Genomic DNA, 26,976 nt, shown 5'->3' on the forward strand with positions numbered 1-26,976 from the left:
TGCTAAGGAACAACAATCAACACCTTATCTCCAACCCACCTATAGACTGTTGCTCATAATCATCCATAATGGGTGGGGTTTATTGTTGTTGTTTCTGGTTTGGGGTTGTGTGTGTGTGTGTGTCTGTGTGTGTGTGTGTGTGTGTGTCTGTGTGTGTGTCTGTGTGTGTGTCTGTCTGTCTGTCTGTCTGTCTGTCTGTCTGTGTGTCTGTCTGTGTGTGTCTGTCTGTGTTTATGTCTACGTGCTGGTCCTGGGGCTTGAACTCAGGGCCTGGGTGCTATCTCTAAGCTTTTGTGCTTAAGGCTAGCACTCTACCATTTGAGCCACATCTCTACTTACAGCTTTTTGGTGAATTATTAGAGATAAGAGTCTCACAGACTTCCCTGGCTTGACTGGCATCGAACCTCTATCTTCAGATCTTAGCCTCCTAAGTAGTTATGATTACAGGCATGAGACATGGTGCCCAGACATTGTGGGTGGTTTTTTGCTGTTTTTGGGGGGAAGGAGGGTTGTTTGTTTTGTTTTTGGTCCTGAGGCTTGAACTCTGGGCCTGGGCCCTGTCCCTCAGCTCTTCAGCTCAAGGAGAGTGCTCTACTTCTTGAGCCACAGCGCCACTTCCGGTTTTCTGGTGGCTAACTGGAGATAAGAGTCTCATGGATGTTACTGCCCCAATTGGCTTTGAAATGCAATCCTCAGATCTCAACCTCCTGAGTAGCTAGGATTACAGGTGTGAGCCACTGGCACCTGGCTGTGGGTAGCTTTTAACCTTGGTTTGGTGAACATGGCTTATCAGATCTATTCCCAAAAGCAAGTCTAAATTCTTTAGAGCCGATGAGTGGGAAACTCAACACCATAACCATCACTCCAACAGTGGAGAGAAACTTCAGCACGATTAAAATTTTTATCTTCCCAACCCACAAACCAAACACACCCAGAACATCACCAAATCCCTCTGACATGGTAGGCTTTCTTCACAACTGGTTCTATCTAAATTATCTCTCTTCTCAGGGGATTGATCCCTCTTTGCTCCTGAACCCATTAATTATGTTCTCAATGCGATCCTTTTCACCTTCTCTCTTCTCCCTGTCCCATAATGAATCTTCGACTTTACAGGATGGTGCAGTTGCTAATACTCACCAGCAGAGGGCGCTAAGGTCTCCCAAAATCAATGTTCATGTTCTCTCCAAAATAACCACACTATCATAAGTGAATCTATCATGGAGAAACTAGACTTTCCTGAATGAGATGCATGATGTTTTTTTGGATTTTTTTTTGGGGTGGGGTCCAGTCGTGGGGCCTGAACTCTGGGCCTGGGCGCTGTCCCTCAGCTCTTCAGCTCAAGGCTAGCGCTCTACCACTTGAGCCACAGTGCCACTTCCGGCTTTTTTCTTTTTGCTTATGTGGTGCTGAGGAATCGAACCCAGGGCTTCAGGCATGCAAGGCAAGCGCTCTACCACTGAGCCAACTTCCCAGCCCCTGCATGAGGTTTTACAAAATCCAATGGGTTTCAAGGCATGAAAAGGGCTCAAAGCCCTAGATTTTTTTAATTCAGCTCTGTTACAGCTCCTCTCTATTCTCCATCCTTCCTCCTCCTCAGCCCCACTCCAGCTCTCCAGAGCTCTCCAGTCACTTAGACCCTAGCCCCTAGACCTTCCCCTCCTTCCAGGATGGTTTCAGTGTATACCCCCAAGAGTTCATGCATTAGAACCTCAGTCCCCAAATCCATATTTTTGATGGTATTTGGAGAATAAAAGGCCATTATGAGGATAGGGACCCTATTTATGATTATGGCTTTTTATATGGTGGCGGGAAGAGGGGAAATGCGTGCTGGTGGCTCACACCGGTAATGTCTCCACAGAAAGCTGGCATCTGAGACGAAGCTCAATGGCAACCAGGCAGGTAAGTCCATGAGGCTCGATCTCCAATTAACCAGCAAAGAGCCAAACAAAAGTGGAGCTATGGCTCACGTGATAGAGCACTAGCCTTGAAGACAGAGAGCGAGGGAGGGAGGAAGGGAAGGAAGGATGAAATAGAGGAAATGAAGAAATAAAAATAGGAAGGAAAGGAATGGGAGGGAAAAGAAGAAAAGGGGTAGGAGGGGAAAGGAAGGGAAGAGAGGGAAGGAAAGGAGAGGGGAAGGAAGGAGATGGAAGAAGCGGAAGGAAAGAAAGAGAAGGAAAGGAGAAGAAAGATGTAGGAAGAGAAGATGAAGGGCAGGAAGGAGAGGAGAGGGGAGAGAAGAAGAGGGGAAGGAAATTTGCCCAATGCTGCTAAGCAAAACCACCCTAAAATGAAATGTTTAAAGTATGTTCCTTGAAACCAGAGAACATACTTTTGGCAAACTTTTTCTATACAGAGTCAGGTAGTGAATGTTTTTGACTTCATGAACTACATCTCTGACAAATAGCCCCTGCAACATAAAAGCAACCGCGGATAAAGTAAACAAAGTAAACGAATGGACCTCGCTGGGTTCCAATAAAACTTTATTGACACAGCAGATAGTAAGGTTGGATTTTGCCCAAAGGCATGGCTCCCATTACTTTGCAAGTTTGAATGAGCAACATATAGGGCACTCTTATAGAAAAGTATATGTCTCCCCTTTCCCCACTGCCAGTTTAAAGATTCAGGCCTCAGCTGGAAAACCTCTGAGCCTCTACTTGCGATGAGTCCCAGGCAGGTTGCGGTGCCTCCACTCAGATATGTTAAGATGCTGTGATTTTCTGTGTGTGTGTGTGTGTGTGTTCTCTACCTGTTTTTTATCCTAACCAACATGCAGCTGAGCCTTTCAGTAAATCCTGCCTGAGGCAATGAGGTTTCCAAGCCTCATCACTATCATATCGCTTTCCATTTGTGAAAGTGAACAGCACCAGCAATTTAATATCTGAACCTTCATCAAAAGCCAAAGCTTTTGATCATGACCTAAGGCTTCCAAATACATGGTAGAATTGCCATAAAAGTTTATTGCCCTCATGATCTCTGATAATCGCCCAGGGGAAATAGGAACAGAGACATTTAGCTGTCACGTGCAAAGCATAAAATTGGAGCTTTATCTCAAGTGATTATGCATATTTGGATAAGATACACTGTGTGCGGAAATCTTGCCGCACAGAACGCTTCTCAGAACTTGATAAAGGTAGGAACTCACAAGGGTCAATAAAATCCAGGAGTTTATGAAGTGCACTAGATCTCAGAACACAAAAGAACAAGGCCACAAGATAGCAGCCTTTGGCTTTCTTTTGGCCTCTGGTTTGGGTTTGAGTTTTGTTTGTAAGTAGTTGTCCACAGGGATTTCTCAACAGCTTAGATCTATGAGAACAACACATCTTGATCCATGCTACCTCTTCTATGGTTCTTCCCCATCTTTCCACATCCTATCCCTACCCTCATGTTACATGATTCCATTTTCCCTTTGCTTTCTGTCTCCCACCAATTATACACCTGATGGATCCTGCCAAAACTCCTGAGGTGGATCTGAATGGTGTTTCCTCTTCTCACATATCACAAACCATACACACACACACACACACACACACACACACACACACACACGTTCATCTTTGTGTGGTAGAAATACTTTACCACTATACTTTATTAACAGGGGTTTTTTTTTTCTCTTTAATCTATGAGTCCTTACCTCTGTATTCTAGGCTCCTCACTCCTCACAGACTCAGCTAATTCAGTGTAATTCCTTTTCAACTTCCATGCTCCATGACTCATAGTAAGCCAATGGAATTTACAAGGATAAAGCCTTGCCCTTTGGCACCAATGTTCCTCTTCAGGTCCTTCTTAGATCCTTCCCATTCCTTATTTGGGGAATTCACTTATAATGTGAGGTTCAGTTAACCAGCTCTCATTTTTCCCAGGGTCTTGAATTTAACCAGCTCAGTGTTTGGAGAATGTAAGACTTGGAAGACAGTGAGGGCTGAGTGCCAGTGACTCAAGCCTGTCATGCTAGCTACTCAGGAGGCTGAGATCTGAGGATCACAGTGTAAAGCCAATGCAGGCAGAAAAGTATATGTGACTCCTATCTCTAATTAACCAGAAAAAAAGCTAGGAATGAAACTGTGGCTCAACCAGTCAGGTATTAGCTTTGAGGAGAAAAAAAAAATCTCAGGAACAGCACCCAGGCCCTAAGTTCAAATAGAAAGACAGCAGAAGGAGAAGATCAATGAAGAGTATATATAAATCAATGAAGGTTATACTTCCGATTTCCCTGAGTAGAGTGATTTTTGTAGACATAGGTCCTTTCTTTTGTGTGTGTGCCAGTCTTGGGGCTTGAACTCGGGGCCTGGGAGCTGTCTTTAAGATTTTTTTTCTCAAGGCTACAGCCAAAAAAAAAAAAAAGTAGATAAAACAATAACAGCAAGAGTATCCTTTGATGTTTAAAAACATCCATATGTACACACAGTCATGTTTGAGTGTGCATAAATGTGGACATATATGTGTACACATGCAAACAGATGGTACTAATCTGTGATTCAATTTCACATGCGGTAAGATGTTGGTCAGAATCCCTAGTGAAGAACCCAGAAACCATGTACAATTCAAATCCAAAATCTAGAAGAAGAAAAAAGAAAAGAAAAGCTGAGACTTCTGGAGAATGAATCTGAATCTAAGCCTAAAGAAACTGCCCCTCAGCTACCTAGAAACTCTCAAGTCCAGGGCAGTTTAATCAGTAACCTGAAGACTAGGCGAGGTGGTAGAGAAGTCAGGAAGAGAGGTCGGGCACTAGTTTAATTATATGACTACCCCTATGCCAGCTCCAAGGGAAGAGACTGCCCTTTCCTTGACAACTGTAAGCAACAGACTCTCTCCAGCTTGAACTGTGGACTTGGAAAGTGCTTGCCTCTGAATAAGGAAAGCCCAGCACCTTTCTCTATAGGCTCATTAAATATAAGCCTAATGGAGGTACAGCTCCCTCACCTGCCTACCTTTCCTTCTTGTATGACTCCCCACCTTCCTACTTACATTCTGTGTTCCCTTCTTAGATCGATGCCTTTCCCGCTTTTATGAAGCCATGCCTTGATTTTTTTTTTGTCTGTCATGGGGTTTGAACTCAGGGCCTGGGTGCTGTCCCTGAGCTCTTTTGCTCAAGGATAGTGCTTTACCACTTTGAACCTCAGTGCTGTAAGCATTATGCCCACCTTTGGTCCTCAGCTCCACCCAGACCTGAGCTCCTCCCTGCCTTGGAGTTCCCGCCACACAGCTGGCCCCTGCCTCTCTCTGCCAGACCCACCTGAACTCCCATCTACCTCACTTCCTACCACTCAGACCCTGCTGCTACCTAGATAGTGGAGGATGCCATGTGCAAATAAACCTTGTAATAATCTTTCTCCTGTGCCTGCCTGCCTCTGCTTGGTCCCCTGGGATGGATGTGACAGATCCTTTCAAGCGCAACAAAAAAATGGACTAAGACATTGAATTCCCCCAAAAGATTACAAATCAGGATACAATAAAGCCACTTGCACAACCATGTTCATTGCTGCACTATTCACCAAAGCCAAGGCATGGAAACAGCCCAGGTGACCCTCAGTGGACAAATGGATGGTGAAAATATGGTATATAGGCACAATTCTTCCATTAGGAAGAATGATATTACATCATTTGCAAAGAAATGGATGGACTTGAAAAAAAATATGTTAGGGGAAGTAAGCCAGAAAGACAAAGGATGCATGTTTTCTCTCATATGTGAAAGCTATAACCAATTTATAAATGCACAAATAAACACAAGGGGGTTGTATGCAAATATATATAAGTGTATTGAGCAAAATATGGTACTTACACAGGACAATTCAAATGGTGTAATTCATTAGAAAGACTAAGTCACAGTCCAACAAAATGAATACCAGGGAAGGGGTGACATTGTCCAAAAAAAATGTACTTATTACCTGATTTATAACTCCCCTGCAAACACGTTAATAATAACAGATAAATTGTAAAAATAAATACCAAGAAACTAGTGCTTGAAAGGTGGAAGGTGGGGGCAGGGGGAGGATAGATGAATGACGAGAGGAAGGGGATTGGAGACGTAGTCATAAAAATTCAATGCATAGTCTATGAAATTAAGAAAATAAAGGGGAGGCCTTGGGTTAGGAGGGATGGGGAGATTGAGAGAGGAGACATCAATCAAGATGCATTGTACTCATAAACCAATTTGTTGAGTGGTAACTCCTTTGTATAACTACTTAAAGATAATAAACATATAATTTAATTTTAATGGCCAATAAGCACATGAAAAAATAGACTAAGACACCTACCTCTCTCAAAGAAAATATAAATTAAAAAAAGAACAAAACATAAATTAATATTAAACAAATAAACAAGCAAATGAATCCAGCAGTCCCTTGCAGAGTTGGCACTGGTTGGAATCAGAACACAGACTGTCTTAGGATTGAGGCCAGCCCATAGATAACCTTAATCTCTTTATTCTTTTTAATTGACAAATGAAATGTCTATATATTTCTCATATATAACACAATGTTTTAAAACAGGGATATATTGTGAGCTGGGCACCAAGGGCTCACAACTGTAACCGTAGCTACTCAGGAGCATGAGATCTAAGGATCTTAGTTCAAAACCAGACTGGACAAAAAAGTTTGCTAGCCTCCATCTCCAAATTATCTAGCAAAAAGTCAGACTGGAGGTGCAGCTCAAGTGATAGAGCACTTGCCCAGAAAGTGTAAGGCCTTGAGTTCAAACCCCCTCAAAAAAAATAATATATGTATGTATGTTTGTATGTACATTATTGAAGGACCAGTTGAGCTAACTAACATATGCTTGAACTCAGAGCTTTGTGCTCTTGCCTAGGTTTTTGCACTCAAGGCTGGCACTCTACCACTTGAGCCACATTTTCCACTTCTGGCTTTTTGCTGGTTAATTGGAGAGAAGAGGCTCTTGGATTTGTCTGCCACTGTGGTCCTCAGATCTCAGCCTCCTGAGTAGCTAGAATTATAAGGCATGAGCTACCAGCCTAATTGCCTCTTAATCTTGTATTAATAACAGCGCTAACTGAACCTGCATAAGCCTGTTATGGTTTTACCCCAGACGACAGAGGTGAACAAGCAGTTCCATTGAAGGCCACTGGTTCCTTGATGCATGAAATTGATCTTTGGCCCCAGGAACAAGAAGGCTTACAAACGGAGTTCATGGGAACAATAGAGCTGCCTGTGGGTAGGGTGGCCCTGCTTGCTAGCCAATGAGAGTGGGCAGCTTCCGAAGCAGACAGTCCCAGCCCCCACGCCGGCATACTCACGGAAATCTTGGTGAAAATGTAGAGCAACAGAGACAGAATGGAAAGGTAGATCTGGATCCTCTTGCCTCCAAACCGCTTCCGCAGATATTCAGGCATGGTCACCACCTGCATGAGGAGCAAGAAGGTCACCACCAGCCACAGTGACCAGGTCACTACCAGCCAGAGGCTCCCAGAGGGCCCACGTGGGCAGAAAAACAGGGTCCACCCTGGTGTGGTGAAGGATTCATAATCCTGTTGGCTCAGAAACTGTGCAAAGCAGCCAGATGCCCCTGAACTTCCAGCTCATGTGTGCTTTCCAGGCCTTGAGAACTTACTTACTCCACTAGAAAAGAAGCTGATGTTATCCTAATACACAGAAAATGTACAGTAAAACACCTGCTTCTGAATGAACACATGACTGGACATAGTAAAGTAAGCCCAGAGAAGGAGAGACATAAATATAAATAAATATAAATGCAAATATAAGTATAAATAACTATATAGATCTAGATAATATATTGTATACATCATTTGTATTATTATATTATTTATTGTTATGTATTGTATATGATATATATCATGGGCAATATGTTACATAGTATGTATTATGCATCATATATACTAAATAACATGTTCTTTGTATTATGTTATATTTTTAAAGATATGTCAAATACATTAAATAATTTAATACTTGAATATTTATGTAATATTTAAATCATACCTAAATAATTAAATAATATATATTTTAAATGATGTATTATATGACATAATAATATAGGATATGCAATGTATAGTATGTCATATATTATGTACATTATATTATATGCAACCTTTATAAAAACAATATTTAATACATCATATAAAATATAATATGTGATGTATTATGTTATATACTATGTATATGTAATACATCACATATTATATGTGTTATAGAGATGACCATACAGATCACCTATGCAAACAAGACAAGGATCTATCCTCCTGCCAGTGGACCAAACAAGTTGGCCAAGGCCGAATTTGACCTTGGCCAAGACTCTCCACTCAGGCAGTGCAAAGGAATGTGGCTGCAGGCCTGCCCAAATGTGCACCTAGGTCCTTTTTGCAAAGTCCAACCTCACTTCCTGTCTTGCTCCCTCCACACTTAGCCCTTGTCCCACTGCAACATGTGTTATCCACCACCTGGGAACTTCCAGAAGATGAAGAGTCTGCCCTGAGTGTATCGCATACTGCCTTTGGCTCCTGACGTGTAAACTTGTGCATGAGAGATGCTGTTTCTACCTCACTGAGCAGGTGTACTAAAGCTATCCTATGTCCAAGTCAGAGAGGAAAAGGACCAACCATGTATTTGACCATTGGGTTCCAGCTGCATACTCAATATACAAGATCTACTCATATGCATAAATGAAAGGGAAATAGAATCCTTTTTCTGTCTCTGCTCCTTTTCTAAGAGTAGAGACTAGAGACCATTACTAGAGACCATTTCACCACAAACAATTCAAGGAAACACAGGGTCCAAACAGAATGGGGCTGCTCAAGGGACCATCCTACAGGTCACAGTCATAATCTTGGACATGAACTCAGAGCCAGAAGAAACTATATTTACAAACTGACAATGAAAGCCAAACTATAGCTTTTCTCATTCTGTAATCTCATTTTTATGGGATTTTTCTCAACAAGGGACTCCTCCCTTTCATGTATGTATTTACAAGCAGGCAAGAATAAGGGAGAAGATACTTACCCCAGCCTTAATGTAAATGGGGACAAAAATCCAGCCCAGAACAACCACAAGAACCAGAGCCTGAAACCAAAAGAAGAGGTGGATTCAAACCAGGAGATACTTTAACTCATCCCTGCTTAACTGAAGGACCCCTTGCTGCTAGAGACAAATCAATCAGAATTTTCCTTTATGAAGCTCTGAGGACACACCTCACACCTTTATGAGGCTCTGCCCCACAGAAAGCTTAGAAGCTGCCCACAAACATCACAACCCTTAGGGTGCCATCCAGAGCTGTGGATTCCCCTCCGCCTCCTTTCTGATTTACAATGTAAAATCCCATGGAGAGCTGGATGCTGGTAGCCCAGGCCTGAAATCCTAGCTACTCAGGAGGCTGAGAGCTGAGGATCCGATTATAGTCTAAAACCAGCTCAGTCAGATAAATCAGACTGTCTCTCCAATGAGCCAACAACCGCCCCTGCCCCAAGCAGGGGGGTATGGCTCAAGTAGTAGAATGCCAACTTTAAGCCAAAAAGCTAAGAGAAAGCCAGAGGCCCTGAGTTCAAGTCCCAGTACTGGCAAATAACTAAATAAATAACATTTAGAGAAACATAAGAAGGGGCAGGGGGGGAATAATGGTAAACATCTCCAAACTGGCTAGAAGGGTACCAAGGTCCTTAAGGTCCTTGTCTTTTTAACATCCAGGGGAAAAAAAGGCCATAAACAGTAGGGGTGGGGGGACCATCTCCTGCTACTATGGTAAAAGGGAGGTAGGGTCCTGAGCTTGCCTCCATATACCCCACCCCTCCCATCTATGCTCCAGGTGTCTTTAAGGGGCTCCCTAACATCTCAATCTCCTCTACTGACTAAACTGGCTAAGTTCTAAGACTCACTCTTGGATCTGATCTAACAAATGTCCACACAAGGTTTTACATCTTCCAGACATATTCCTTAGTTCAGTAGGAGGTGATGGGTCCTTTAAAAGGTGGAGCATAATGGCAGGACTTTAGGTAATTGAGAGCACTGCTCGGAAAGTGATGCCTTTCTCCTGGCTATAGGTCTAGAGGGAGGGTTGTTATACAAGTTTGAGCCTGGAAGTGGCGCTGTAGCTCAAGTGGTAGAGCTGAAGAGCTGAGGGACAGCGCTCAGGCCCAGAGTTCAAGCCCCACAACGGACAAAACAAAACATTGAGCCTCAGCCTGGCACAGTGGTTCATGCCTGTACAATCCTAGCTACTCAGGAGGCAGAGATCTGAGGATTGCTTAGTCAAACCAGCCGGAGCAGGAAAGTCTGTGAGATTCTCATCTCCAATGAACCATGGAAAAGCTGGAAATGGAGGTGTGGCTCAAGTGACAAGAGTGCCAACCCTGAGAAAAAGTATGAAGAAATGGTCCAGGCCCTGAGGTTAAAAAAAAGCCTGATTGTGGTCTCCCCCAGCTTCTCTGGCCCCCCACATATGGGTGCCATGTTCTCTAGCTCTAACACATGCACCACCATTGCCATCTACTATGAGGTGGGGAGGGGGGGCGGGGGGGCCTTCTAAGAGTCTATACCAAACTGTTGGGACTTTTAATCTCCAACTATGTGCTCAATAGGGGTTCTTTTCTTTATAAGATTAGCTTGCCTCGGGAATTTTGTGGTAGTCATGATTGCCCAGTACAGGTTCTTTCCACCAGGAGGACTCCCTGGTTCTGATGTTACTCACATTCCACTCAAAGCCCCCCATGGCAATGCCTGAGGCGGCGCCCGTCCCCGCCAGCCCGACGAAGTGTCCACTTCCGATGTTACTGGCGAACAGAGAGGCTCCGATCTGAAAAACGCAAACACAAAGTCAGGTGTGGATGCCAGGCTTCACCAAGACCCTTGGGATGGGCCAAAGACAGAAGAGATGCAGTCTGCCAAAGAAGGACGTGAGAGCCCAGGGCAAGCTGGGGTCTTGACTGTGATGGATGTTTGAGTCACTTGCTCCCCTAAAATGTGGGGAGGGGGGGGAGTACCTTGGGAAATGGTGAAGGTGGAAAAGATTAGAGACAAGGCAGGGGGATGTATCCCCAAAACAGATCATCAGTGAGTCTCCTGTGAGCCCCATACTAAGTAATGAAGACACAGGGAGGCCCCCAACCCATGGAGCTCTCAGAAAAGTCTTCTCAAGGCTACTCCAGAGGGTTCAACTCCATGTCCTCTGGAGAGCCCGGGGCCTAGCGCCATGTGCCAGTCAGGCTTCTGGTAACTAGTAGACAATGTTCTGGAAAGGAATCCTTTCAAAGAAACTCCTGGGCCTCAGTCACTTGTCAAATAGAGGAGCCTGGATGCCAGGCACACCTGAAATCCTAGCCACTCAGGAGGCTGAGGTGTGAGGATTGTGGGTTGAAGACAGCCCAGGCAGAAAAAGTTTATGAGACTCTCATATCCAATTAACCAGCAAAAAGCCAGAAGTGGAGTTGTGGAGCAAGTGGTAAAGCGCTAACCTTGATCACAAAAGCTCAGGGACAGTGCCCAAGTCCTGAGTTCGAGTCCTAGAACTGGCACACACACACACACACACACACACACACACACACACACACACACACACAATGTATTTAATGCACCTAATCTACCAACACCATTGTCTCAGTCTAGCCAACATTAAGGTTTCTCAGAGCACTTACTTTTTCACCCACAGTTGGGAAAAATCGTCGAAAACAAAGCTTGTTCTATAAGAGGGTGTTACATAACTCATAATTATCTTCTTAGTAGTACAGCATTAGATTTAATGGTTGATCCAGTGAAAGGTGATAAATTATAATTCATACTTTATATTATTCTCAAAATGTAATGGCTGCATTGGCAAGCTTTGATACCATCACAAAGTGATGGTATCAAAACATAAACTTTTATGTTTAACTGAACCCTGGTAGGTTGGAGATCAGCTGTATAATTGTTTTTGCTAAGAAGATGGGAGGAGGCTAAAAGTTAATTTTCTAATTTGTCCTTGTTAACTGATTCAAATTGTTTGAACATTCTAGGACCACATACCAGTCACACAGGAGGGTTTGTTGTAGCATTTCTACACATGCATGCCCTCATCAAAAACACCCCTCTATCACTCTCCCTCCCCTTGCCCCCCCACTTCCAACACAATTTTAATAGATTGCACTGTGCTATTTTCATGTGTGTATTTTTCTAATGTCCCTAAGGTGGTCCAAATCTAAAACAAAAATCTGTGTTTCCCAAAAGACACACTACACCAAGAAACTCTTCGAAAGCTACCTGCCCACCTGCTCAGAGTCATTCTTTCAGGATTTATCACCTTTCACTTGATCAATTATTAAACCTAATGCTGTACCATTAAGAACATCATTACCAGAAATGATTAACTGAATTAGATTAATCTTAAATTCAACAAGCCTTCTCCCACCACCCTCCCCCCAAGGGGAGGGGGCGCCATTGGACTTTAACATATCTCAGGCGGTCCTGGCGCCCTCTCCTCATCCTCTGTGAAGCGAACAGAATGAAGCCAAAGGGTTGGTTGGTTGTTTTACAATGCTAGAATGTTCTGGAATCAGCGTGGGTCCATTTCTCTCAAGGGCACCACCTTTAACTCATTCTCTTTTCCTTCCCTTTGCTCCATGAACTGTACACTCTAATTTACCACAATCTCTCATTCTATTTTCACAAAGTCCTTGCTTCTAGCACTTTCTACATCACTCTTGGCTGCCTGTCTAGCTCTAGACAGAACTAGAACTGTGCAACACTTGTTTGTTTGTTTGTTTGTTTGTTCTGTATGACCTCAAGTTGCACCTTCCTATCAGTCACCCCCACAAACACAACCACATAAGCAAGTTACCTCCCCAAAGCACAACTGGGGTTATATCATTGTCCTGGCTGCCACCCCGTCCTAGGGACCTAGCGTGTGACCTTTTTGACAGCTCCAGGCTAAAAGGCCTAAGTCCTAAGAACTCACCAAGATTTTAAAGTAAAATTCTTTCCACTACAAAGACAGCATGAGCTTAAAGGAAAAAAAAAATCACTTGAGACCAGCACTGGTGGTTCATGCCTGCAATCCTAGCTACTTAGGGAGCTGAGATCTAGAGGATTGTAGTTCAAGGCAGAAAAGTTCGCTAAGCTCCATCTCTAAAATAGCCAGCAAAAAACAGGGCTAGAGGTGTGACTCAAGTGGTAGATTGACATTCAAGCAAGACCCTGAGTTCAAACCCCAGTACTGGGAAAAAGGTAGATAGAGGGCTGGGAAAGTGGTTCAGTGGCAGAGTGCTTGCCTTGCAGGCATGAAGCCCTGGGTTCAATTCCTCAGCACCACATAAGGAGAAAAAGCCAGAAGTGGTGCTGTGGCTTAAGTGGTAGAGCACTAGCCTTGAGCTAAAGAGCTGAGGGACAGTGCTCAGGCCCAGAGTTCAGGCCCCATTATCGACAAAAAAAATAGTAGATAGATAGATAGATATGAGAGTTAGATATAGATATGAGTTAGAATGTTCTGGGGACCTCACATCTCCTCTCTTGCCAGGATTGTGCAGGATCCAAAGGAATTAGTAATGACTGTAAGCTGGCTGACCCTACTTAGTGTCCCTTTACTCCAAGTTCTCCCAAAAAGACAATTATTTCACACTTCAAGAAAATTCAAAAAAGCCAAGCACCAACCTAGATGCCCCACCACAGATGAATGGATCCAAAAAATTGTGGTATCTATACACAATGGAATATTATGCAGCCATTAGAAATGACAAAATAATGGCATTTGCAGGGAAATGGATGGAGCTAGAAGGAATCATGTTGAGCGAGGTAAGCCAAGAACGAAGAGACAAACGGTACATGGTCTCCCTGATAAGTGGATGCTAAATCCAAAATGTTAGGTGATATGACAAAACTAACAGGACTTAAGAAACAAAGAACTCCCACTCATTTGGTTGAACCACTACTAAATATCCCCATGCTGCTGATCACATATATGGTATATAACATGTGAACACCGTTATATCTTACAGACTGTGGTAGACAATTTGCTCCAGGAAAGTTAGAATGAACTTGTGACTTTAAATGAGCCTCATTATTCCACAATACTGTGAATTTCCGGAAGTTATGTAATCACTTAATCACAATCAAAAAAAAAAAAAAAAAAAAAAGAACCTCGGGGAAGGGAGGGAGGGAGGGGATGGTAGGGGGAAAACAATGGAGGGGGTAACAATGTTCAAGAGGAAGTGTACTCATTACCTCACTCATGTAACTGTAACCCTCTGTATAGTATCTTTACAATTAAAAAAAAAAAAAAAGAAATATACTTGGGGCTGGGAAGGTGGCTCAGTGGTAGAGTGCTTGCCTTGCATGCCTGAGACCCTGGGTTCGATTCCTCAGCACCACATAAGCAAAAAGAAAAAAGCTGGAAGTGGCGCTGTGGCTCAAGTGGTAGAGTGCTAGCCTTGAGCTGAAGAGCTGAGAGACAGCGCCCAGGTGCAGAGTTCAGGCCCCACGACCGGACCCAAAAAAAAAGAAATAATCTCAAAAACAAAAAAAAATTAAAAGAAATCTACTCATTACTTACTTGTGTAACTGTAATGTCCTGGTTCATCACTTTTACAATTAAAAATATTAAAAAATTTAAATTAAGCCAGGCACCAGTGGCTCACACCTGTAATCCTAATTACTCAGGAGGCTGAGATCTGAGGATCACAGTTCAAAGCCAGCCTAGACAGGAAAAGTCCATGAGACTCTTATCTCCAGTTAACCACTCAGAAAACCAGAGGGTGCTGTGGTTCAAGTGGTAGAGCACTCATCTTCAGCTGAAGAGCTGAGGAACAGCGCCCAGGCCCAGACTTCAAGCCCAATGACCAACAAAAATAAATAAATGAATAAAATTTAAAAAAAAACAATATTACAGGGCCTTCCTTGCTTCTCTCCTGGTATCAGGACCCCTGGGGTTTCTATTGTTCCTTCTGGCTTCATAGGGTAGGGACATGCCCGGAAAAATTGCACTTAGGACAGCAGAGTGTATTCAAATACATGAAGTCTCCTTACAAGATGCCAGGATGCAAAGGCCAATAGTGTGGGTTCTTTCTCATAGGTGAGATCTAGACCTAAGAGTAAAGGAAAAGCCAGGCACTGGTGGTGCACACGTATAATCCTAGTTACTCAGGAAGTCGAGATCTGAGGATTGTGGTTCAAAGCCAGGCCAGGAAGGAACGAATGTGGGACTCTTCGCTCCAATTAACTACCAAAAAAGCTGAAAGTAGTGCTGTGGGTCAAGTGGTGAAGTGCTAGCTTTGAGCAAAAGAAGCTCAGGGACAGCGCTCAGGCCCTGAGTTCAAGCTGCAGGACTGACCCACACACACAAAAAGAGCGAGCGAGTGAGTGAGGGAGAGAGCAAGAGAGAGAGAGAGAGAATGACAGGAATGTAAAGTGGAAACTGGGATTTTGTTTTTATGGTTTTTCTGAATATACCCAAAGTACTTTATTCACATGTACAAAATTATAACGCAACTCGCTATGTAATGAAGAAGATGAATTAAATCAATAAATATCCATGTGTGGAGCTCAGAGCCTGGCAAGCATAAGGCCCTGAGTTCAAACCCTCGTACTGCCCAAATCACAATAAGGATTATGATAATTAACAATAACATACATATAAAGTCATACACTATGGGATTCTCAAAATAGTGAGGGGGGGGAATTAGGGTTTTTGTTTTGTTTTAATGTTTGATTTTCATCTACTTATTCTGTGTTTTTGCATCACTGACCTCAATCTTGCCAGGTAGGTAAGAGCTTTACTACTTAAGCCATGTAGAAGTTATTTTTGAGACTAGGTGTTGCCTGATGCCTGGGCCATTCTGGACTACCATCTACCTATCTGTGCTTCCCCTGTAGCTGAGATGGCAGGTCTGCACCACCACACCCAGCCATTGGTTGAAATGGACTCTCTCAAACTTTTTCCCTGTGCTGGCCTGGAATTGTGATCCTCTGCTTTGTAAGTAGCTAGGGTTATAAGCTTGAGCCTTAGCTCAGGATCAGCTGGCCTGATCTTCAAAGTGTTTAAGTGCACATGGGAATGTAGGTGTGTGTAGATGTGTGTATAAATTAGTGGAGAAATATAACAGTGTTTATCTTGAAAGATAAAACAAACAAAGCCTGTAATCCTAGCTACTCAGGAGGTTAAGATCTGAGGATCATGGTTCAAAGCCAGCTCAGGATAGGAAGTCTGAGACTCTTAACTCCAATTAACTATCAAAAAAACTGAAAATGGGCTGTGGCTCAAAGGCTAGCGCCTTGAACAAAAAAGTTCAGAAACAGCACCCAGGCTCTGAGTTCAAACTAACCACTAAATAAATAAATAAATGATAAAACAAATTTATTTTTGCACTTTTCCAAGTTACACTTTTTTCAGTGTTTCATGGTGGGCTTGTCTAATTTTATAATCAGAACACAATGGTTTCAAGCCTTTGAAAGAGCCATTCCAGAGCTTTCTCTGACTCACCTGATAGAGCCTGAATGCCAAGAACAAACTGGCAGGAAAATTAGGTGCTTGCATTGATATTACCCAAAGACACAAAACTGTCACTGACACTGACTGCAATCAGGTTTTGTGCAATACAAAACAGAAAACAGGTGCTTTAATCCCACCCATCTCATATGAGAGCTGCAATCACTTTGGAAATGAGTAAGGGCCATCTTGTTATTTTCACATGAAAACAAAATTTGAACCCTGAAGAGGAAAGTGACTAAAGTTCTACACGGTAGCTTCATCTTTACCTCCATACCCTAGACAACAGACATTCTATGCACAAACAGGACCAGGAACCAAAACAGTCCAAGGAAATTGACAAGACTGCACTTCAAAATCAAAACTAAGCCAGGTGCCAGTGGCTCACGCCTATAATCCTAGCTACTCAGGAGGCTGAGATCTAAGGATTGTGGTTCAAAGCCAGCCCGGGAAGGAAAGTCTGTGAGACTCTTATCTCCAATGAACCACCAGAAAACTGGAAGTGGCACTGTGGCTCAAGTGGTAGAGCGCTAGCCTTGAGCTGAATTGTTGAGGGACAGTGCCCAGGACCAGAGTTCAAGCCCCACAACCAACCAAAAGAAAACAATCAAAGCCAACCAATGAATTTGAAAAAAATAAATTTAATATTTCAAAATAGGTATTAAGGAGGATTTTGAACATTCATAATTCAAAGAAATGAACATTGAAGTAATTTAATATTCTACTTATCCTGATCTGCTGATTATATATTACATACATACATATTACATACATGTATTGAAATGTCACACTAGTCTCCATAAATATACCCAATTAGTCCATGTCAATTATAAAAATATGTTTTGAAGTGGCCTAAATCAATAATCATACTTGAAAGCACCATTAAATATACTGACAATCTGTGTGTGTGTGTGTGTGTGTGTGTGTGTGTGTGTGTGTTATGTGTATGACATTATTGCTTGGCTTTTTTAGTCACTGCTAGTGGTGCTCTACCACTTCAGCCACCCCTCCAGTCTGGCATTTTGCTCATCAACTAGAGGTGGAATGTCACAGACTTTTCTGCCCAGGCTTGCTTTGAACTGAGATCTTCAGATTGCAGCCTCCTGAGTAGCTAGGGTTTACAGGCCTAAGATATCAGTGCCTGGAGATATTCTTTTTCTTTCCCTCATATGTATCCTGGGAGCCTTCCAACCTGCTTCTTCTAATTTCAGTTCTGCCATGTGTGAGCTTAAGCCAAGTCATTTCGCTGCTATGAGCCTTGGGTACAACATTTTAAGAGCCCCAGTCCCAGGACAATGAGAGAGAAAACTAGCAACTATTCTTCCTCCTCCTCCTTTTCCTCCTCCTCTTCCTTCTTCTTTGTCAATACAAGGGCTTAAACTCAAGGCCTTACACTCATTCAACTTGCTTGCTCACAACTGGTGCTCTACCACTTGATCCATGCCTCCAGACTGCATTTTGTTGTTTATTTTGGAGATGGAATCTCCCAGACTTTCCTTCCTGAACTGGCTTCAAACTCCAGTCCTCTAGATCTCAGCCTATTGAGTAGCTAAGGTTACAGGCATGGGCCAGGCCTTTGTCTTATTTTATAACCAACAATAGCTCTGTAAGGCTTGTATTATTCTCATCTTTATAGTACAGATGAGGAGATTAAGGATCAGAGGAGTAAAATAATTGCCCTATGGGCCCACAGAAGACCATAAACATACCAGGAGACTTCCTCCTTCTTGAATATTCTCTCCTATCTGTCCCTAATCGAGAACAGTGTGGTGAGATCCTGCTACCCATTTGACAGTAACTCAGGAACAGCATGTGCCTAACTATATACTTCATTTCCGATTCTTCCTTCACCCTCTGGTGAACTGGCCTTTGGTCCTTTTTATTAATTTAGTTTTTAAATTATCTTCAAGTAGTCATGCAATATCTCAATTTATGAATACCGTGCATTTTGATCCATGTCAACCCCTTCCATCATTCTTGGTTCCATTTTCTCATATGGACATTGAATTCACTGCCCCTCTTCCTCTCTCCCTTTGTCTGCTCCCCTTCCCTTAGCCACTCCCCTCCGTCTCCTAACACTTGCTTCAGCTTCCTGGAGTTCATTCTGTTAAGCTAGAAGTTAGTTATTTGGACTTACACCATTGCAATCCTCTCCTGTAAATACCACACTTTTTGGCCTTTGGACTTGATTAGCTTCTCTTTCCCTTTATTCAGGTGTAATTTTTAAGGGGAGAGGAAGGGATGTTGGAAAGGTTCAGCCTTTAACGGTTGCCTCTTCAATCTCAGAGTCTGAACTTCCTGGATTGGGACAGGAAAAGAGGTGGGGCTTGTGTTGTCGGAATATTTTATTCCTGAGACTCTGGTAAATATTTAGACATAGCTATGCTCCCGCGTTCTCACAGTCTGTTTACTCTGTCAGCTCCTATCCACACAGACAATGGCAGTCTTTCAGTCATGATCGCCACGTACATCTCTTCCTGAACCAAGAACAAAAAATGACAGAAAATCGGGAAACCACTGCCAAACTAGTATTTTCCCAATGCTGTTTGACACACACACAAAAATTTTAAACAGCCAGTGAGGTCTTATGGTGGCATTTAGAGGTCAAGGTTTCTAGACTAAACCAACAAATCTGCCAATTATAGATTAATCCATCTTTAGAATCACCAACCTGCTGAAGAATCTCATCTGAAGGATTCGCTCTCTCCTCTGAAGATCCATTTTTAGTTCTTCAACGACGTCAAGTTCCTTCCTAGCTCAGCCTTTGACTCTTCTGTTTCTTTTGCTCAGATTGTATAAATAGCGCCCAGCTCTCACCATGGCCTTCCTCTCCTTTGCTAGTTTTTTTTTTTTGGTTTTTGTTTTTTGGATTTTTTGGTCGGTTGTGGGGCCTGAACTCTGGGCCTGAGCACTGTCCCTCAGCTCTTCAGCTCAGTGCTAGCACTCTACCACTTGAGCCACAGTGCCACTTCCGGCTTTTTCTGTGTGTGGGGTGCTGAGAAATCGAACCCAGGGCCTCATGCATACAAGGCAAACACTCTACCACTGAGCCACCTTCCCAGCCCTCCTTTGCTAGTTTTGATATAAAATAATTAATTATCCATACTTCTGGGGTACAATGTGATAGATAGTCCCTGCATACAATGCATGTTGGTTATGATCAGGGTAGGAAGGTAGAAAGGAATGATGAACACCACAAAGGAGCCAGGGAACAGACCCAGAACTCTAACCAGGTACATTTACAAGGTGTCCTGTTCCACTGCTGTTCTGGTCAAATGGTTGACTACACTTGAAGTTACTTCTTCCCACAGCAGCCGTGGCCAGCAACAGCCTCAACAGGGATTTGTCCATCTCAAAGAATGATCAGGAAGCCTCATTTCCATCTCATTACAGTGGGCATTCTCACACACACACCTCCAGCTGGGCTCTGAGGACACTCCATTAGGTAAACCCACTCTCCATTCCCCCAATGCTTATAAATGCTTTCCCAATGCTTGGAAACCTCCACAATGATGTGTGTACCCTTAGCATACTCATTAGCCTAATCACGAAACCTTGTCCCATAAAAGTGCCCGATACTGGGGGCACAGGACACTTAACTGACCCTCAAGCCACACATACCCTCATGCTCCTGAAGGAATGTACTATTGCTTTCCAATCACTTCTGCTTCAGAAAACTCTGGCTTTTGCTTGAATAAATCAGCTCTGTGTGACTCCTTGGTGTATCTGACCCTGAATTCTTCTCTCAGCGAGGCTAAGGACTTGCCACCCATCACCCCGTCAATCAGATCGAAGCAACAAATCCATCCAACTCTTTATTAAATAGTTCTCAATCTGGCTTGGCTCCTCCTGCTCCTACAGGTCTTAGAAAAGGCCCTCACTGTCTTGCTTTTGTAGGTTAAAGAAGACCCTTCTCCTTCCTACCCACCGACTCTTGACTCAAATACATTTCTTCCCAGATACTTCTGACAATAATAGATATAAATATATATGGTATATCATACAATATATAATTATATATAATATATAATAGAATATAACTACATATTATATAGTATATTACATATAATGTAATCTATATAAAGTAATCTATGTGATATATGTTGTATATGATATAATGCATATACCTTATATTATATATTATAGATAATGTATTATATAATGTAATATATATTACATGTTATATATCATACAACATGCTATTATATTATATATCATATAATTATATATTACATGTAATGTATTGTATTATATATACATGTTATAATACAATGTCATATATTACACCATATAATGCATTTATAATACATCAATATGTGTATATTCATATAATTGTTGGTAGTCTATTATATGCATATTTATGTATATTATGTATTATATGTAATATTGTATTATATATAATATGAGTGATTTACAGGCCTACACACAGATGTGCATGAGCACTTATCATAGGATCTGGCACATAGTAGGTAATTACCATGTAGTTGTAGAATGAAAGAACAACCAAATGGATGAATGAACAAATTCATTAATGATTTGGTTCACAGCTCAGGGGGAGGCTAGAGATGAGATGGTAATGATTGTGATAATCCAGGTGTGGCAGTGCAGGCTACGACCAGAAGATTGTGAGTTTAAGGCCAGCCAAGGTTATAGAGTAAAACGCTGTCTAAAAAAATAATCAACTGAACCAGTAACTTACACTTGTGATCCTAGCTACTCAGGAGGCTGAAATCTGAGGATCATGGCTCAAAGCCAGCCTAGGGATGAAAGTCTGTAGGACTCTTATCTCCAATTAACCACCAAAAAGCCACAAGTGGAGCTGTGTCTCAAATGGTAGAGCTCTAGCCTTGAGCAAAAACTTGAGAGACATTGCTTAGGCCCTGGGCAATGTCATCATCATCATCATCATCATCATAATCTAAAATAAAAATAATTATAATAATTGAGGAGTACTAATTATATCATCCTGAGATATTTACATGTACTAATTTAATCTTCAAAACAACCTCATGGGGCTAAGTCTGGAGCAAGTGGTCAAGTGTCTGCTTGGCAAACACAAGACCTTGATTTTAAACTCCAGTATCACTAAAAAAAAAAATCATCTATGAGGTAGGTACAATAATCTCTCTCATCATTGAGGAAACTGAGGCACAGAAAGAATAACTCACTGGAGGCTACCAGTAGGACTGCATGGAGTTGGGTAGGGTTCAAACCAAGGCAGGCTGGCTCCATAATCTAGGTCCTTAATTTTAACTGCATTCTTAATAATAAATTTACCTGAAAAGATACACCTGGGTGCATGTGGCTCACCTTGCCATATGCAAATTGTAGACAAGGAAAACCCAGATAGATTGTTCATGCAAATAATCTAAAGTCTTCCTAGGAGCCAGTAGCTTCTGTATTCTTCAACCAACTGAAAACACTGACTCTCATTTACCTTTTGCTTCCTCTGAGCACAGAAGTGCTCATCTGTTAGCAAATATGAGGACAGCAGCCAGTAGGGGGGAAAAAAGATAGGAGCTTAACCAACAGAAACCAGAAGTAGGGTTGTAGATCAAGTGGTAGAGCACCAGGCCTTGAGTGTAAAAGCCAAGCAAAAGCATGAGACCCTGAGTTCAAGCCCTGGTACTGGCACAGCCATACACACACACACACACACACACACACACACACACACACACACAAAGTAAGTCATGGAAAGATAAGAAGCATTAAGCTTTCATCATGGGCCATGGGCATAAATAAGGACACAGATAGATTCATATAGACAAAAAGCCATTGGAACAGGAGAGAACCCAATGGGCTTGGGGTGTCAAAGGAGACACTAACTACTTCTCCCAGGATTTTAAATGGGCAACTATTGGTCTCTCCTCACTTCTTCCTAGAGCTTTCATCCTTACTGTTTTCTGCCTGTTCTCTGTCTATCTGCTCTGAATCTCTCTTTTCCTTTCTTTTTCATTGAGCTTTTACCTCCCTTAGGCCTACCAAAAATGATCTTTATGCCCTCTAGTGACATCATAAGTGGCTATTTTTCTGTTGGATGGGTGGGTGGGTGCATACACACATGTGCACATACACACACACACACATACACACACACGTGCACACAGGCACATGCCAGTTCTGAGGCTTGAACTCAGGCCCTGGGTTCTGTCTCTGAGCTTTTTTTGCACAAGGCTAGTACTCTAACACTTCAGCCCCTGCTCTATTTCCAGCTTTGTGGGTGGCTAATTGGAGGTAAGAGTCTGGTGGACTTTTGCTGCCCAGTTTTGTTTGTTCTGGTGTTATGCTTTGTTGTATTATTTTTGTTTTGTTTTCTTTGACACTATGTAGCTTCAGCATCCTGAGTGCCAGGATTACAGGTATGCTCAGCCTCACTTGGTCCATTATTTCTTCAAGATCCTTGCTGGTAGTGTAAGGTCTGCACAGGGACACCTCCCTATGTCTTGGCTAAGTCTCCACCCAGTATCTGTTACCTAGGTAACTGGCAGAACTGGAAGCTGTCACCTTCCCTTCCTGCTAGGTCACATCCTGGGCCACCTCTGGTCACATGCCTCCCATCTGACCTTAGAAGGGTCCCAGACCCTGAGGTCACATCCGGATCCAGTGTGGCCACACCTCTTCCTGTCTCTGGCCTGGATAAGTTCTGGCCCAGGGGTGGGTCCCCCGGGTTGCCTCCCTCACCCCCTCCTCCCCCTGCTTTCCTTTTTCAGCCATGCTTCTCCACCATGCATGGTGGGGGCAGCAGTTCAGTAAATAAACTTCTTCTCACAACTGCCCGATAAATAAGTGGGCTAAAGACTTAGAGAAACTTCTCTGAAGAGGAAAGAAGGATGGCCAATAGACACTGCAGAAATGCTCAACCTCCCTAGCCATAAAAGAAATGCAAATCAAAACAACACCGAGATACCACCTCACTCACCCCAGGTAGAATGGCTAGAATCAAGAACTCTAATAACAACAGATGCTGGAGGGGATGTGGACAGAAGGGAACCTTACTGCATTGTTGGTGGGAGTGCAAATTTGTTCAACCACTTTGGAAAGCAGTATGGAGGTTCCTCAAAAGACTCCACATAGAGTCCTCTATGACCCAGCAATCCCACGTTGGGGCATTTACCCAAATGATCACAAACAAGACCACACTAAAGCTACCAGCACAACTATGTTTATTGCAGCATTACTTACCATAGCTAAGATATGGAACCAGCCCAGATGCCCTTCAGTAGATGAATGGATCAAGAAAATGTGGTATATATACACAATGCAATTTTATGCTTCCATCAGAAAGAATGACATTGCCCCCATTTGTGAGGAAATGGAAAGACTTGGGGAAAAAAATATATTAAGTGAAGTAAGCCAGGCTCAAAGAAACATAGGTCCCATGGTTTCCCTTATTTGCAATAACTAGTATATGTCTGAGTCAAGCAGAAAAGGTCAGATAAGTTGATGTTAGGGAAATGAACCCCAAGATAAGGATTCAAATTGTTTTTCTTTCTTGTGATTGTTGCTAACATATTTATAAGATGATTTCTTTTTTTTTTTTTTTTTTTTTGGTCTGATCGTGGGGCCTGAACTCTGGGCCTGGACGCTGTCCCTCAGCTCTTCAGCTCAAGGCTAGCGCTCTACCACTTGAGCCACAGCGCCACTTCCGGCTTTTTTCTTTTTTGCTTATGTGGTGCTAAGGAATCGAACCCAGGGCCTCATGCATGCAAGGCAAGCGCTCTACCACTGAGCCACCTTCTCAGCCTTATAAGATGATTTCTTTGTTGCTTTGTATGTCCCTCCCCCACAGTATAACCCCTGCTTTCACTGTATTTGATGTTGGTATAATTTATGGAGGGGAAGGAAAAAAACTAATTGTTTAAATAGTGATACAGGTGGACCCATTGCAACAATGAGATGTACAAGGTGTTATATGGGACAGGGAGTAAGGGGAGAACAGCGGGGAGGAGGGGGAAGGAGATGGGAAGGGATGGGAAGGGGAAACAAAGGAGGAGGCTACAATGCTTGATAAGAAATGCACTCATTACCTTGCCCATGTAATGGTAACCCCTCTGTACGGTATTTTCACAATAAATAAATAAAACATAAACTTCTTCTCCTGCCTGAATAGCTCCTGGTGTTCTCTTCATCGGCTACCTAATGAAACCTACCTATTTAATATACCTTACAAGTAGGTAGCAAGCCTGTATTCATTTCTTGTGTTTGTACCCCTGTCCTGCCACCAAGAATCTTGGAATTTTACTTCTGAAAAGAGCCTTGGTGATTCCCTCATCTGACTGTCTCACATTACAGAAGAGCCTCTTGAGATTCGCAGAGGTTAAATGAATTACCCAGTGTCACAAAGTGGGAAAGCCAAATCCTTTGGCTCTTCGTATGGTTCCCACTCTCCCTCCACCCTGTGGAATGCTTGCCTCTGTCAGCCAAGGGATTATCAGTGGGTTGGCTCAGCCCTGTGGAACCTGACATTCCCATGGAGCCAGCTCCTTCAAGGTAAAAGTATCACCAAACTCCCTTCCCAAAGCACAGCCCTCCTCTGGCCTGTGCTGCATGTGTGACTGGGGCCTAGCTTCGTTTTTTTTTTCTTTTTCTTTTTCTTTTTTTTTTCCCCATGGGGCTTGAACTCTGGGCCTGGGCGCTGTCCCTCAGCTCTTCAGCTTAAGGCTAGCGCCCTACCACTTAAGCCACAGTGCCACTTCCTGCTTTTTCTGCTTATGTGGTGCTGAGGAATTGAACCCAGGGCCTCATGCATACAAGGCAAGCATTCTACCACTGAGCCACCTTCCCAGCCCCGGGCCTGGCTTCTTAGTCATTCCTGCTGCCAAGGAGTGGGGAATTCCCCTGCATGTCTGGGCTGTGAACTTCCTCGGTCTTCCTGCTCTCCCATTGTCCTCCGACAGCTCTTAGTACAAGGAGCCAAACCACAGAGCCACAGACAAGGGAAATCCCGACCCACTGGCCAGTGCTAAGTTACCTCAGCACCACGTCATGTGAATCAGTGCGTGGAGCTTGCTCAACTCAGGCTCAGCTCAGACTCCTGGAGGCTCCTGGCCTGGCTCCTAATGAAAGTTCATTCCTCTTGCAATTTCAGTCCCAGAGTCCCTTCTCTGCCCCTCAGATGGTCCCTCACTTTTGTCCAAGGTACAACCTCTGTCTTTAAGACTCACTAACTTTAGGAACAAGGCCTTTCTCCTGAGCCCTTGGATTTTCACGATAGCCCCCTCTAAAATCAAGGACTGCCTACCACCTCCTGCCTCTCTCCTCTGTCAAAGCTTCCTCTGGTTTCTCTGCTTTTCTGGAGTCCTTCCTGCCTAGATTATCAACCCAGGGCAAAACAAGTCCCTCCAGAACTGTCTTCCTTCCCCTAAATCCCCTGGGACTCTCTTCTGGAAGTTTTTCTGTCTACTCCCCCTACATTGGAAGCGATCAGGTTAACAGCTGATGATGACACCTGGAATCCTAGCCACTCGAGAGACTGATATCTGAGGATCGAGAAGCTAAGCCAGCCCAAGCTGTAAATCAAAGAGACTCTTATCTCCAATTAATCAGCAAAAAGCTGGACTAAATGCAAGACTCAAGTGGTAGAGCACCAGCTGTGAAAAACAAAAAATAAATAAAATAAATAAAAAAGCCAAGCAAGTGTTAGGCCCTGTGTTCACCCTGAGTTCAAGTACAAACACATTTGATTGTATCTAAGACACTATCATGAAGACATATCACATGAAGAAAATGTATTTAAAAAGAAACAGCATTGCTACTTATCCTATAGAATGCCATTGCTTGATTATAAGAAATACCCAAGGGCTGGGAAGATGGCTCAGTGGTAGAGTGCTTTGAGGCCCTGGGTTCAATTCCTCAGCACCACATAAGCAAAAAAAAAAAAAAAGAAAGAAAAGAAAAAAGCCGGAAGTGGTGCTATGGTTCAAGTGGTAGAGTGTTAGCCTTGAGCTGAAGAGCTGAGGGACAGCACCCAGGCCCAGAGTTCAGGCCCACGACCGGATCCAGAAAAAAAAAAAAAAAAAAGAAATACCCAAGTGACCTTTGTTGCTCACATCTATAATCCTATCTATTCAGGAGGCTAAGATCTGAAGATTGAGGTTGAAAGCCAACTCTTACAGAAAAGTCCATGAGACTATCTCCAATTAACCAGAAAAAAAAACTGGAAGTGGTGTTATGGTACAAGTAGTAGAGCATCGATCTTTAGCAGAAATAGCCAGACAAAAGTGCTGAAGCACTGAGTTCAATCTCCAGGAGACAGCAAAAAGGAAATGAAAAATTAACATAACTTCTATATATATATACTTATTCATATTACAGTAAATCATTCATTTGTTTTAAATGTGGGCCATGTATAGTTGTAATTAATGATTTTTCAGTGGCATAAATAGATCACCCATATAAACTGTATTAATGTAGTCACATGATCAATTAATCTGAATGTTAAATCTACACAGTTTAATATATACAGTCTCAGGTACCCACTAGTTTCCATCACTGGAGGTTGCTAAGTGCCCTGTACCAGAAAGAGTTGCATTGGGGAAGTTGCCTTGGCAACTTAAAGAA

The 26,976-nt window shown here is 42.9% G+C and overlaps 1 protein-coding gene across 1 annotated transcript in view; it reads right to left on the bottom strand.

The window, feature by feature from the left end:
* Slc5a1 (solute carrier family 5 member 1) overlaps positions 1–26,976 on the bottom strand; it is a 62,762-nt gene that overhangs the window by 25,676 nt on the left and 10,110 nt on the right. The window contains exons 3-5 of the mRNA XM_042666313.1: positions 10,651–10,755; positions 8,970–9,029; positions 7,253–7,357 (exon numbers count right to left, since the gene is read on the bottom strand). Of these exons, the coding sequence (XP_042522247.1) occupies positions 7,253–7,357; positions 8,970–9,029; positions 10,651–10,755 (270 nt within the window). The remainder of the gene's footprint in view (positions 1–7,252; positions 7,358–8,969; positions 9,030–10,650; positions 10,756–26,976) is intronic.

Source organism: Dipodomys spectabilis, unplaced genomic scaffold, assembly GCF_019054845.1.
Source record: "Dipodomys spectabilis isolate Male_0828 unplaced genomic scaffold, ASM1905484v1 ptg000363l, whole genome shotgun sequence".
In the NCBI taxonomy this organism is placed as follows: Eukaryota; Metazoa; Chordata; class Mammalia; order Rodentia; family Heteromyidae; genus Dipodomys; species Dipodomys spectabilis.